The 15,037-nt window shown below is 41.4% G+C and overlaps 2 protein-coding genes across 2 annotated transcripts in view; one reads left to right on the top strand and one right to left on the bottom strand.

Annotated features, from left to right (window-relative positions):
* Positions 1-1,675: 1,675 nt before the first annotated feature.
* LOC306927238 (uncharacterized protein) lies at positions 1,676-5,752 on the top strand (the record flags this gene model as incomplete). The annotated part of the gene is made up of 5 exons (XM_079506949.1): positions 1,676-1,788; positions 2,242-3,115; positions 3,320-3,389; positions 3,960-4,125; positions 5,638-5,752. The coding sequence occupies 5 exons, from the start codon at positions 1,676-1,678 to the stop codon at positions 5,750-5,752; spliced, it is 1,338 nt and encodes a 445-aa protein (XP_079363075.1).
* A 5,001-nt stretch (positions 5,753-10,753) lies between these two features.
* LOC306927229 (myosin-7-like) overlaps positions 10,754-15,037 on the bottom strand; it is a gene marked incomplete at its 3' end in the record, with an annotated part of 30,301 nt that continues 26,017 nt past the window's right edge. Inside the window, exons 32-38 of the mRNA XM_079506934.1 lie at positions 13,177-13,485; positions 12,885-13,088; positions 12,035-12,331; positions 11,826-11,930; positions 11,501-11,596; positions 11,167-11,366; positions 10,754-10,787 (exon numbers count right to left, since the gene is read on the bottom strand). Of these exons, the coding sequence (XP_079363060.1) occupies positions 10,754-10,787; positions 11,167-11,366; positions 11,501-11,596; positions 11,826-11,930; positions 12,035-12,331; positions 12,885-13,088; positions 13,177-13,485 (1,245 nt within the window). The remainder of the gene's footprint in view (positions 10,788-11,166; positions 11,367-11,500; positions 11,597-11,825; positions 11,931-12,034; positions 12,332-12,884; positions 13,089-13,176; positions 13,486-15,037) is intronic.

Here is a 15,037-nt window from a genome sequence, read left to right as displayed (position 1 = left end):
ATTACACAATTTCAAAAATATTTGCAAAACTCTGGCAGAGAGACACCAACTTCTGCAAGCCTACTTGAGTGCAGGCAACTTGTTCCCTCCTGCAATACAAGTAGAAAAGGAAACAGAGTTGTATGTAAATGATTACAATGACAAGATCAGGGCATCTGTAGCCAGTTACAAGTTTGAGTCACTGTCTGCAGTGGCTTGTAACACTGTCACAGTGAAAGGAACTGTGTACAAAAAAGGGATGTTCGTTTTGCTTGGGAAAAGTGATGAAGAACTTTACGTTGGGAAAATTAACCTGGTCATTGTTCACCATGATTCTGTGCACTTTGTGACAGAGAAACATACTTTTGTGAAGTTGATAGACATGGGTATCTACTGTGAATTAGGAGTAGCCCAAGAGGAATATGTCTGCGTCAAGCATGATGATTTGCTTGACTACTGCCCTCTTCCAGCTTACAAAGTACATGGCCTTTTACTATTTGCTCTCCACCATTCTTTTTCAGAGTTGTTTTAAACAGGCAGGTGACAAAAGCAGACAGTACAACCATGACTAGTAGAGCAGGCTGTTTATGTAAAATGACCACATACCCAAATGGACAAAAACAAGAAAAGAAAAACATATTCATCTGTGAAAATCAAGTGGTTCTCTTTTTGATATTGCACTTTGATCTTTTATCAAATTTTGCTTATAGTCATGAATCACTACAAGTTGCTATAGGCCTATAGTTGGATTGGATTTGGATTGGATTAAAGGATTTAACAAATGGAAACTATGTCTTTGAGTTGTATTTTAAGGTTTCTAGCTTACAATTGGAGCCAATTACTTCTCGGTTGATGGCTAAAAACAGTATAAGTAAGTAGCCTTGCCGAGCCATGAGGCCCATAGAGCAGGAGCCTATCTCCTGTTTCTGTAGCGTGAGGCAGCTTGATGTACAAGTACACCCCCTGGACATGACGCTAGTATGTCGCAGGGACTTACCCCCAATCCAACCCTTGATGCTGAGTGTCAAGCAGGGAGGCACTGGGTCCCATTTTTAGAGTCTTTGGTATGACCCGGCCAGGGATTGAACCCCGACCTCCCAGTCGCAGGGCGGACACTCTAACCACAAGGCCACTGAGCTGGTAAAAAACAGTATGTGGGAAGTCAAATTAATGAGAGTAGAGCAAATGAATTGTTTGATTTTTTTGAGTGGTGTAAACCACTCCTACAACTGGCTTTGTTAGTGCAGAAAAAATGAGCATGGTTGCTATGTTCACCCGGGTGTGATTTCCTACAACTGGCTTTGTTAGTGCAGAAAAAATGAGCATGGTTGCTTTGTTCACCCTGTTCACCCGGGTGTGATTTCATTACGTCAGACATGATTTCATTACATCAGACAGGCTATATCTTACACCACTCAGTTCACACGGGTGTGATTTTTTTATTTTCATGGGATTTTCTGACTAAGCAATGCATTAAAAATGCCCGCCTTATCCCTTAAGATTATTACAGATTTTGTGACATTATGTTGTTATTTTCATTCTATTTGTATTTATTTATAGTTATTATTTGGGGGGGGGATACTGTGCACTGTAGTAATTGATTAATTCTTGACATTCTCTGTTCTTTTAGATCATGAATAATGAAGATATTTTGACGGCCATCTTAGCATATGTACCGGGCCTTTCAAATGAAACAATGGCTGCCCTGCTGGACAGGTTCGAGGAACTTGGTGTGGATAGCAGGGCAGACCTTCTTTTGCTTAAAGAGTCGGATCTGGAGAACATTCTTCGACCAATGCAGTGTCGAAAGTTGGTGAATGGCATTACGAATGAAGGTAAATCCATATTTTGTCACTCCCATGGGAAGGTTTAAATACTGGTTTGAATTTTTTTGTAGAATTTTTATCTTCATCTGAACATTAGTGGGTGGTGATGGAAAGTTGGACTATAATAGCAGAATGGTACACCATTTAATAATTTAGCATGACAAACTGAAGTTGTTGTTTTTTCTCCAGTGAGTATACTTCATCTACCTCTTCCTCTCTCTATCTAGTATTCATAATTTGTGGTCTGCTTACTTGTAGGACTTCCACGCCTTGAACTAGCGGGTTTTGCTGTCTCCTCTCCAACACCCTCAAGCTCAACAACTCAACCTCCTGCATTGGATTTTGCTGTCTCCTCTCCAACCCCCTCAAGCTCAACAACTCAACCTCCTGCATCTTCTTTGAGCTCTTCTTTGTCTCCACCCACACTGCCTGGCAGGCCATGGCATGTGGACTTCAGGGTCAGGTGGGACAGGATGCCAGCAGCAATTCGAAATGCAGTGGAAAACCAAAGAAGGCCATCAGCAGTGGACAGAAAAGATGTGGTGAGGGAAGTGGTAAACCAAATGTTGGAACATGATATCAACCCAACCAGAGCAACATGTCGCAGCATTGCTCAGGCCATTGTAAGAGAATATCCCAAAAGTTTTGCTGATATCGGGAAAAATAATGTTTATGGAGACGGCTGTGTTGCTCTTCTTCAGCAAATTAAGACTAGAGTGGAATATAAAAACAGAAACAATACTCTTGCTCGGCGACGCACAGAGAGAAGACCCCGCACTGGGGTTGCAGATGGGGCCAGAGTAATGGCAAAAGGTCCATTGGATCAGTATGGATGTGTCAGGTGGTGCCCTGCAGAACTTCCTGTTGGAGAGACTGAGGCAACCTTAGAAGAAATTAAAACTAGACTGCACAGCATTTACTCAGAGGAAGGGATGGGTGGGGCAGCTAGAGCCGAAGCGCTAATGGAGACAACCTATATCAGCCAGCGCCGGTACCTGAATAGTGTGCCTTCACCAGCCATCTCGAAGATAGTGGACGAATGGCCTTTTCTCTTCTCAAAAAAAGGCCTTTTCAACCATTTTGGTCTCCTTACGGACGTCTCCATCCTCACCAAGTTACAAGAGGCACTGAACAACAAAGGAAGTATGCTGATTCAGTTCTGCCAGGAACCAGGAAACAAGAATCATCCAGGGATCGCGGATGTCCTGGCCAAATATGACCCAGAGACTTCGGACAAGGCTGCATGTGTCGTCCTGCTCCTGATGGCATACTTTAAGGAGCCCAACAACACCATCATGCTTGGGACTGATGTAAGTTTAAAAGATAAATAGCAGATTGTGACTGCACTAGACTAGTTCACTTGTATACACTTGTATACATTTAATCACATTCATTTACATGTTGACACAACACAACATTCCCTCTGATTAACCTCTAAGTCAGTGTCAGTCTTTTATGCACCATGTTGAATCTATGCTACCATAAATAAGTTACAGTTAAGTCTTATCTTACAGGCATGTGCCACAGCCGCTGATGTGCAGAGGACCGAGACCTTACCCAGCACCCCCTGCTTGATTGTCCAAGGTACTGTTTATCTGGATTTTATATTTATTTCTAGCTACCCAAAAATGTATAAATACTACATGATTCTTTCAAATAAGCAGATCGGTGTCTTGACATGTATTTTTCCAATATTTGCCGTTAATCAGCTGTGCCTGTAATGTGGAGAACAGAGCGATAGACAGGCCAGCTGTTCAGCTCATATAATGGAAGCCTGTGGTACGCTCGTTCACTCCCTCAAAACTAATCAAATACAACATGCTCCAAAAACTCAAACGCTCCTATGGACAAGATGTTATTTGCAAATTCAACACGCTAATCTTTTTTTGGATTTACCTCAAAAAGGTCATTTTAACGTGGTGAATATGCAAGTAACAACTTGTCCATACGAGCGCTTTGGAGATGTTGCAGCTTCCAAAATGTTGAACTATCCCTTCAATAATCTCTGGCATGAGGTGTGCAAAAGACTATCAATTAGATCAACGATGGTCAGTGAGTGCGTAACAGTTTGATGTTGCTGATCATTTAAATTCTTCTCTTGTTCATTTAGCAATTTACTCTTTACAATATCACATAATGGGTATCTCTGTTCAGGTGATCTGATGAACCCTAGTGCCTGGATGTTGTCCATTGAAGAACAGGTGGTGATGGGACCACACGAGGGCATCGTCAACGGAATAGCTGCAGTTTTTGCAAGTTATTACAATTTCAATCTGCAGTATCCGGCTGATGTTGCATGCACCCTGGAGTTCATCCAAAGGTAAGTCTGAAATTAACATTGTACTGGATTGTTGCAACATTGATACTTGAATCAATAATTATTGAATCAATGTTACTTAGCCTTCAGTACTACTTTATTTTAGTGGCGTAGGATCTTGCCACACTAATAGACAGCGCTGCGCCCGTGCCTTTGTCCGCCTTCTCCTACCAAACCACTCCGTTGGCACACAGCTCTCCATGCACAACACCTACTGCATGCCTGTCCAGACAACACGCACTGTGTGCATCCATGCAACTGTCATACTTACTGTACAGTTTGCATTTGCATGAAATGCCATGCATTGATGCAAATTACATCACATTTTAGGCCACACCCCATTTCACTGTGCGTGCACACACACACACACACACACACAGGGCGCAGCAGTATAGTATTGGACAGTACAGTACAGTATGGTACAGTACAGTATGGAACAGTACAGTATGGAACAGTACAGTATGGTACAGTACAGTACAGTATGGAACAATACAGTATGGTACAGTACAGTACAGTATGGAACAGTACAGTATGGAACAATACAGTACAGTATGGAACAGTACAGTATGGTACAGTACAGTACAGTATGGAACAATACAGTATGGTACAGTACAGTACAGTATGGAACAGTACAGTATGGAACAATACAGTACAGTATGGAACAGTACAGTACAGTATGGAACAATACAGTACAGTAAGGTACAGTATGGAACAGTACAGTATGGAACAGTACAGTACGGAACAGTACAGTACAGTACGGAACAGTACAGTATGGTACAGTGCAGTATGGAACAATACAATACAGTACAGTATGGAACAGTACAGTATGGAACAGTACAGTATGGAACAGTACAGTACAGTACGGAACAGTACAGTACAGTATGGAACAGTACAGTATGGAACAATACAGTACAGTACAGTATGGAACAGTTCAGTATGGAACAGTACAGTACAGTACGGAACAGTACAGTATGGAACAGTACAGTACAGTACGGAACAGTACAGTACAGTATGGAACAGTACAGTATGGAACACTGGTCACCTGGATGGCGTGGCTCGGCGCTAGAGTGAGACCGGCCAAAGGCCGGTCGAGTTCTAGTTTACTTAATCCATTTAGACCTGAAGCCGATTCAAAAAAAGAATGTCTTCTAAATCCTAACAGTTTTCTGGAGTGGTGCTCAACCTTTTTCATGTCAAGGACCCCCAGAATTATCTGTACTTGGCCACGGACCCCTATCTGAAAATATGTTGTTCCAGCAACCTCCCAGAAGCAAAGATACGAGATAAAAACGTTTGCTGTGAAATAATATTTATATTCAATGATTTGCGTAGCTATGAGCTTGTAGATCTGTTATTTTTCAACAGCTAAAGTACAACATATAATAATGCTTAAACACAAAGGGGTTCCTTCCTGAATGGGAAAGGGGCGCCACTGCATGTGCCGTATAAACGTATAAACGATGCAATATATACATCTATTTCAAACTAATAGTTGTCTTGGCTTATTGTTTACAGGTGCTTCTTGGGCATTAACCCTGAGAGAGGCTCCAAATCTGCAAAGCGTCGTACTGTCAACCCACACGTGAGCACACTCACAAGGAAACTGGTGGACTTTGAATGGTCGATGTAGGGAATGAGAAGACAGTCAATGTGTGATGGAAACCTTGTGCTAAATGTGTTAGGCTGCACCCTTAACTGCAATGAGTACATTGAGAATAACTCAAAGTGTTCTTAATCAGTGTTCTTAATTGTTCTTAATCAGAGGTTTTATGTTTTGCCTTTGCACAAAAATCTTTTGTTGTTTTAAAGATAGTTTAGTGTGTGTGTGTGTGTGTGTGTGTGTGTGTGTGTGTGTGTGTGTGTGTGTGTGTGTGTGTGTGTGTGTGTGTGTGTGTGTGTGTGTGTGTGTGTGTGTGTGTGTCTCTCAATAATGGTGGTGGGTGTTTTTTTTGTTTTTACATTTACTTTTTCCTCCATTCGCTGGACCACAGGTGAATAATGTTCATAATATAACACACAGGAAGGTTGCCAGAGAAAACCAGTCACCATTTTCTCCCGAGTTGTGCAGGCAACCTCCCTGTGTATGGACACTTTTCACCTCTGTTCCAACCGTCAGAAGGGTGAGATGAAAGAATGTTCAGTTTTGGCTGTTCCTTTAAAGCAGTGGTTTTCAACCATTATGATGCCAGGGCCCACTATTTATTCAGCATTTGAGCCTCTTTAGAGGCTCAAATGCTGAATAAATAGTGGGCCTGATTAGAGGCCCTGGGACCCACTATTTGAGCCTCATGCTCAAATGATCGAATGTATGAAACTCAAAGGTTTGTTTGAGAATAACTCAAAGTATGTACTATGTTCAAAGTGTTCTTAATCAGAGGTTTTATGTTTTGCCTTTGCACAAAAATCTTGTTGTTTTAAAGATTGTTTACACTGAGGGAAAATTCCACATTGCTAGTTCTGTGCAAAAATATGTTTTGTATACTACCGTGTGCGTGTGCGTTAAATTATTTTAAAGATTGTTTACACTGAGGGAAAAGTCCACCTTGCTAGTTCTGTGCAAAAGTATGTTGGGCAAATGTTCGATACTACCTCATTGTGTGTGTGTGTGTGTGTGTGTGTGTGTGTGTGTGTGTGTGTGTGTGTGTGTGTGTGTGTGTGTGTGTGTGTGTGTGTGTGTGTGTGTGTGTATATTTTAAAGATTGTTTACACTGAGGGAAAAGTCCACCTTGCTAGTTCTGTGCAAAAGTATGTTGGGCAAAGTGTGTGTGTGTGTGTGTGTGTGTCTCAATAATGGTGGATGTTTTTTTGTTTTTACATTTAGTTTTTCCTCCATTCGCTGGACCACAGGTGAATAATGTTCATAATATAACACACAGGAAGGTTGCCAGAGAAAACCAGTCACCATTTTCTCCCGAGTTGTGCAGGCAACCTCCCTGTGTATGGACACTTTTCACCTCTGTTCCAACCGTCAGAAGGGTGAGATGAAAGAATGTTCAGTTTTGGCTGTTCCTTTAAAGCAGTGGTTTTCAACCATTTTGATGCCAGGGCCCACTATTTATTCAAATGCTGAATAAATAGTGGGCCTGATTAGAGGCCCTGGGACCCACTATTTGAGCCTCTTTAGAATTTTACAGTCTTGATACTGTAAAATGAAACTTCACAATAATTAAACTTTCACTTTACGCTCAAGAGTTAAAGAACTATAATTTGGTTTCCAACTCTATTTAGTTGGGGACCACCTGGAATCCTCAAGAGACACTGGTGGTTCCCGGACCACTGGTTGAAACCACTGCTTTAAAGGAACAGTTCATTTAAAATTGTAAATGTTGAAAAGTTGCACTTTAACAAATTGTTAAATAAAAAGTTAACATTAATAGTCCTTGTTTTCTTTTTGTATTGAGCAGATCCACAAAGCATGTTTGTATGTATGGTAAAATCACAGTTAAAGTCAATTTTACAATACTTTACTGTATGTAAATTTACAGTAAATGTCATTACTTTCACAGTAATGGTAATAATATATACAGTAAATAACCGTACTACATACTGGTAAATCACAGTAAATGACATTACTTTCACAGTAATGGTAATAATATATACAGTAAATAACTGTACTACATACTGGTAAATCACAGTAAATGACATTACTTTCACAGTAATGGTAATAATATATACAGTAAATAACTGTACTACATACTGGTAAATCACAGTAAATGACATTACTTTCACAGTAATGGTAATAATATGTACAGTAAATAACTGTACTACATACTGGTAAATCACAGTAAATGACATTACTTTTACAGTAAATAACTGTACTACATACTGGTAAATCACAGTAAATTACAATAATTTCACAGCTGTGAAATTACAGTAATTTACTGTGAGATAATTACTGTGAAACTTACTGTGAAAGTACGGCAATTATTAGCCAGTAATTTACTGTGAATTCACAGTGAATTATTTAACAGTGTAGTCTCTTGAATAGTTTATTTAGTTTTAGTCACATTTTAGTCACCTGGAGTCTAGTTTTAGTCGACTAAAATGTATTTTGGCGGGCCTTGATGCCGTCGTAATGACTGTTTTTACACTTGCTGAAAATAGCCGCTGCGACGTGTTGTGAGCTTTATTTCCAGCATGCAACCAAGTATAAAATTACGTATACTGGATCTCTTGTCCACTATAGTCCCTTCCTAACATTTTAGTCTAGTTTTTATTTGTTGACAAAATTGTCAGTATATTTAGTCTTAGTTTTAGACTCACCATAGCTTAGTTTTGGAGTTTAGTTTGTCCTTGATCCTTCTCTCAGCGACTGACTGCAGGCTCTCCATTCGGAGGCCAACAACCGAGCTGGCCGCCTTGATGATTTTATTGAGCTTATGTTGAGCTTCCCGGCCTTGATGCCCCCCCCCCCCCCCCCCCCCCCCCCCAGCATACTACTGCATAGAATAGCACACTGGCTACAACAGACTGGTAAAACATTAGCCTGCTGCACACATTGAAGGACTTGAGCCTTCAGGAGGTACAGTCTGAGTCATGTCTGAGTTATATTAAAGAACTAAAAGAGATAAAGGTCCTGCACCCATGCGTCAGTAATTCGTTATACTGTAACCTAACCCGTTTTGCAGAACAAAAGAAAAACACAAGGTTGCATTGAAGTTAACTTGCGATATCTTTATCCGACTTAAACTGGACCAAACAAAATAATAATTCAATTGAACAATAAACAGGGTTCAAAATATAAATGTTAATGTTCAAACTCTGATTTCTTTTTTAAGTCCTGCTGCAACACAAAGCTCCTTTAAATGTCTCCAATGAGTAGTATAGTTCCCAAAAAGTAATCCCAAAAGTAATCAAACCGAAAATTGTAAATGTAAAAGTAGGCCTATCCATAAAGTCATCAAATAAAAAGGCAATGCATATTGCTCAAAAAGGGGAAAAATGTATATTCCTCAGAATCCTCACCCAACCTTCAAGTCAAGAGGCCACAGCAGGTTCCCCTTTGTCCAAAAGCTCTGAATTGACCAAACGTTTCTACTTCAGATCTTAATGTTTTCCAGACCCACTGCTATGTGGTTTATCAATTTCTGATTGTTTATAGTGACCTAAAAGGGTCTCTTTGACAAACCATGCAAACGATCTTTTCGATACCTAAAATGGAACCTTCACCCCTTTGTGAAACCAGTCCCTTGACTTGTGATCTCGGGAGGTTCCCTCGTCAGGAAGTTCCCCTCCAGCTGAATCAAGTTCCCTTGATTAGGGTGCTGGGTATAAAAAACAGTTTGGAAATGCACTCGCCCTAGCTCCTTGTGCAGAAACAGGGAACAGACACCATTCGTTGCCATGGTTACCATCATACCATTGTGTTACCTGTTATTTTGTTTGTACAGTTATATTGCATTGCATCGTGTATATGTTTGTGTGACATGTGGATTTCATTAATATGGACATTTAAAAGGAATTACAGCGTGACTGTCAAAAAGGACATCCATGGTGTTTATAAATCATTGTGTTAAAAGGTGTTTTGTTTGTGTGGTTTCATTTATAGTTTTTCACAGTGGGGTAAATAAAGAGCCCTTGTGAACATCAGTTGGAGCGTTGTCTATTCTGCATCAGATGAAGATTGTTTAGGAGCAGTTTATTTGTCATTTATTTGTGGTGTTGCTTACATTTGTAGGTCCATTCGGACAGAGAGCAGGGCTGCACAAGGCAATCGAGTCTAGATCGGCAGACTCGCTCTTGAGGGCTTCATAAGCCACGTCCACTCAAGGCTGCTTGGTTTCGGACGGCACTTAACATGGCGCGAGGAGGCGGTTTCAAAAAGGGCCTTCCTGTACTTTTCTAGATGTTTCTGGTACCTCACTGCCTCATGTAATTTGCCAACATGCTTTTTCCCCACAGCTCCCCCTATAATCAAACGTTGTCTAACTACACAAAACATTATTTTTCTTCTGGGTTAAATATTGAACCATATTTGAAACCAATATTCCCTTGTTATCACCCAGTATGTTTCACTTTCATTCAATACTCATACCAGGACATGAGATACATTTCTTCACACATTGGTCTGGCTACAGTGTCACACACCAACTACCATAGAAGTTTTTTTGGTGTTAGCATTACGTTATGCTTTAGCTATTGAAAAATAGCAGATCTACAAGCTCATAGCGCGCCACCGAGTGGCGCGCTACGAGCTGTAGGTCTGCTATTTTTTAACCACTGACATAGAAACATAGATTTTTCAGAAAACTGTCAGGATGTAGAAGACATTTTTAGAATCTGATCTCAGGTCAAAATGGGTTAATAAACCATAATCCCTGAAGAAGACCTTTCCAGGTCAAAACTTTGGCATTCCTTTTAATAAATGATCCTGCGTATACGTAACGTAGTAGCTATGAGTGAGCAGCTTTTTCTTCACCTTTAGACTTACAGTAGGTCAGCAGCACCTCATCAGCACTGCCACTGGTCTGCGCCCTTCTCCTGTTTGTTTGCCAGCTGTGGTATTTATGCCTTATACGACCATCATCATATATTTAAATAATGAGAAACAATACAGGTTCAGATGCAGATTAATTTTATTCTACTGAAGAACAACAGCACGCTTAGGGAGACACGGTGTCTCAGAAACTATTCACCTGCGATGTTCACTCTCCATCGAGCCCTTTCTGAAAGAAAAGAGGAACAAAGAAAACACATTATTATGGGCGTTCCACAAGTGTGGAGAGGACACTGATGTCTCTTAAAGGCCCTTTTACATTTAGAATGAGGTATTAGGTATACCTTCTATAGGCCTTTTACATTTAGAATGAGGTATTAGGTATACCTTCTATAGGCCTTTGCGTTGTGAGGCATTGTGAGCTTGTAGATCGGCTATTTTCTAAATTTTTTGCCTCTTTCTTACCGGTATATTATTTGACAATTTGGCAAATCTTTGGCCAGTTTTTATAGGATAGTTTGCTGATAGTTTGATGCAGTAATCTTTTTCTTTCTTTCTTTCTTTGGTATTAAAAAAAATAGTCTTAAAAGTCCTTCAATTATTATTACCCCCCAAAATCACCACACAGGTTGAGAACCAGCTGGTCTGATCTGATCTGATCTAGTGTACACACCTTGGATCCCACGTCGCGGCTCTTGGCACGTAGCTTGTTGACCTGAGACTCAGCGATGTCGGCTCTCTCCTCAGCCTCATCCAGCTCGTGCTGCAGTTTACGGAACTTGGTCAGATTACCGTTGGACAGCTCCTCCTGTTGGAAAGACACAATGTGTAGATTTTCTTTTCTTATTATAATTGTTTTAGACATTTCTAAAATGGGCTGAAAGATGAGGATAGTGCTGCTCAGTGTAGCATTTGATGTTTGTTAAAAGCTATAGCACTCACAGCTTCCTCAGCCGCTCTCTTGTAGGATTTCACTTTGAGCTGCAGCTTGTCCACCAGCTCCTGAAGACGGGTCAGATGTTTACGGTCCTCCTCGGTCTAGAGACAGAAAACAAGAAGAGCGTTTTATATCTGAAACCTCGGCTGCTTGCTTTCGCTTTAGGTTTTGAAAAACGTTTGAAACCAAATAGGTAGGTAGCCTACCTGATAAGGTAATAGGTAGGTACCCTACCTGATAAGGTAATAGGTAGGTACCCTACCTGATAAGGTAATAGGTAGGTACCCTACCTGATAGGTAGGTACCCTACCTGATAGGTAGGTAGCCTACCTGATAAGTCAGTTCCTTGATGCGTCGTTCAAATTTTCTGATTCCCTTTATGGCATCACTGGACTTCTTCTGTTCACTCTCCACCTCGACTTCAAGTTCTCTGACCTACCAAATAATATTATATTATAGGAAAGAAGAACTAAACTGTGTATTTCTTCTTTATTTTGTTAGCCTCTTTGTTATTATGAACGGTGCAACATTCCACTCACCCTGGCTTCCAGCTTCTGCACCTGCTTCTTGCCTCCCTTCAAGGCGATCTGTTCCGCCTCATCCAGACGGTGCTGCAGGTCCTTGATGGTTTGTTCCATGTTCTTCTTCATGCGCTCCAGGTGAGCGCTGGTGTCCTGCTCCTTCTTCAGCTCCTCTGCCATCATGGCAGCATCAGTAATGGCCTTCTTGGCCTTTTCCTCTGCATTTCTGCACTCCTGCAACGCTTCCTCCACCTCTGACTGAAGCTGGGATGTATCGGCCTCCAGCTTCTTCTTCTGGTTTATCAGGCCAGTGTTCTGGTCGGAGATGATATCGTATTAGAGAATTGTGTTTATTCCATCAAGTTGCAACAATTAAACATACCGATACATTTTGTTGTACTGGTATAGCGCTAGATGTTTTTTTCTGAGCCTTTTCCACCTCATTTCAGATCCATCTATCCATCTATTCATAAGCATTTGGCTACTATTCATGCAATTTGACAGTTTTAGTCAGGCGGGAAATAGTTCATGTAGTTGAAAATCTTTGAATTCTGCGTGGCCGGAGGTTGATTATCAATTAGGGTCATATGAAGGTCATCTGTGCCAAATGTCATGCTTTTATTATCACCAACTGAACTATCATGTCAATTTCCCACCTTACTCTGTTGGAATAGATCAAAGTCAACCATAAACCTCACACAAAACATCCCCATTTTCTCAAAATAACAAATAGTTATGCTCCTTTCAACTCAACACTATGGATCTGGATCATTTCAATCTACAATTGTCACCACAGGTGGAATGTCAAATCCCACATGTTGTGTCCTTTCCCAGGAGTCATCCGTCAAATGTGTTGACTCTGTCTTACCTGTGCATGCAACAACTGGACCCTTTCACTGACATCCATCAGCTCTTGCTCAGCAAGCTTGCGGCCCCTGTCAGTCTGTTCCACCAAGGATCTCAACTCCTCCAACTCTGCCTGCATGAGGTTGTTGCGTCTCTCAACGATGGCAATGTTCTCCTTCAGATCACTATTGGCATGAAGAGAATCATCAAGCTGCAGTTGAGCATCCTGAAAGAAAATAAAAATAGAATCAGTGAATGAGAATGAGAATAGGTTCAGGAGAATTGTTCAGTTTTTTTCCCCTCACACTCTCTACCTTTAGATGAGCATGAACAGACTTGAGTTGTTTCTGAGCCTCAGCCGCCTGCCTGTTGGCCTGGCTGAGCTGGATCTCCATCTCATTGAGGTCTCCCTCCATCTTCTTCTTCAGGCGCATGGCTTCATTCCTGCTGCGAGTCTCTGACTCAAGAGAGCTTTGAAGAGTATCCACAATTCTCTGTTGGTTTCTCTTGGCCGTCTCCATCTCTTCATCCTTCTCTGCTAGCTTGCGCTCAATGTCAGCCTTCACCTGATTAAACTCAAGCTGCGCTCGAAGGATCTTCCCTTCCTCATGCTCCAGTGTGGCCTAGCATGAGGAGAACAATGGGGTCAATAAGAATCAAAGGTTAAGTTAGAAGAGCTTGCGACTGTCTAGCACAGTTGCTATCTGGGCTATGGCCTTTCCGTCTAACATTTTTTCTTTCTCTCAATTTTATTCTTTATTCGGAAGGGCTTGGGGGGGTGGGGGGGGGGGAGGGGAAGGATGGTTGTTTTTTCAAATTCTGACATACAAGCAGATTATTCAATGTCATCGTTGTGGTTGGTGTGGTCGAGCGGGTGCGCCGCACGGTGCTCGCCTTTTTTCTACTTATTTTTTCCACCATACACTTTACTTAAATAATGACTAGACAACTTAACGTGGTGACCTGGAATGTTAAAGGGCTGAATCATCCGGTTAAAAGGAAAAAGGTTTTCTCTCATCTTAAACAATTCAATCCAGATATTGCGTTCCTGCAGGAGACTCACCTTCGCTCATCTGACAGCTCCAGACTTTTAAAGTGCTGGGCGGGGCAGCATTTCCATTCTAATTTCGAGGCTAAGGCAAGGGGAGTATCTATCCTTATATCTAAAGACGTGCTTTTCGAATCAACTAAAGTTACAGCTGACAAAAATGGGAGATATGTTATTGTCTCGGGCAAACTATTTAATACAAATGTCATTTTAGCCAGTGTGTATGCCCCGAATGTGGAGGATGTCGGTTTCTTTGTTCGCTTGTTCTCTCACCTCTCTGATCTGGGCTCACATTACTTGATACTTGGCTCGGACCTCAACCGATGTTTGGACCGCGTTCTGGACCGCTCCTCTACCAGACCTGTTGCAGTGAGTAAATCTGTCACATATATTAAATCCTTCCTCTCCGAGTGTGGGGTCTCAGACGTATGGAGGGAACTCAACCCTAACGACAGAAAGTACTCCTTCTTTAGTCATGTACACCGTTTGTACTCTAGAATCGACTATCTATTGATGGACAAGAGATTAATACCCCAAGTCCGCTCCTGCGCATATCAAAGTATTGTCATTTCGGACCATGCACCTCTCGTAATGGCATTATCTCTCCCGGGCGTGCCACGTCCTACAAGGCGCTGGCGTTTCAATTCTACGCTACTCTCGGATGACGACTTTGTAAAGTATATAGAGCAGGAAATAACCTTTTTTCTCGAAACCAATAATACTCCTCAGATGTCCGGTCTCGTGGTCTGGGATGCAATGAAGGCCTACTTGAGAGGGCAAATTATATCTTTTTCGGCTAGAAAGAGAGCACAATCGACAAGGGAACGCTTGGATCTCTCCGCCAACATCTCAGACATTGATAGACAGTACGCACTGCAACAAACTCCAGAACTTTACAATAGACGACTGGAGCTGAAAACAAGGTTCGATATTCTCACCACCCATCAAGCACAGGGCCTTCTATTGAAGAGTAAAAGCACTTTCTACGAACATGGCGAAAAGACGGGCAAATTGCTGGCCGACCAACTAAAAGCGCGGAGAACCAAACAAATTATAACGTCAATTCGGACTGCAAATGGAGAAATCACTACTGACCCAGTTCAAATTAACAACGCATTTAAAGATTT

Source organism: Electrona antarctica (assembly GCF_951216825.1).
Source record: "Electrona antarctica genome assembly, chromosome: 1".
NCBI classification, from domain to species: Eukaryota; Metazoa; Chordata; class Actinopteri; order Myctophiformes; family Myctophidae; genus Electrona; species Electrona antarctica.
The sequence above is the reverse complement of the archived record's forward strand: the minus strand, read 5'-3'. Positions and strand labels throughout refer to the sequence as shown.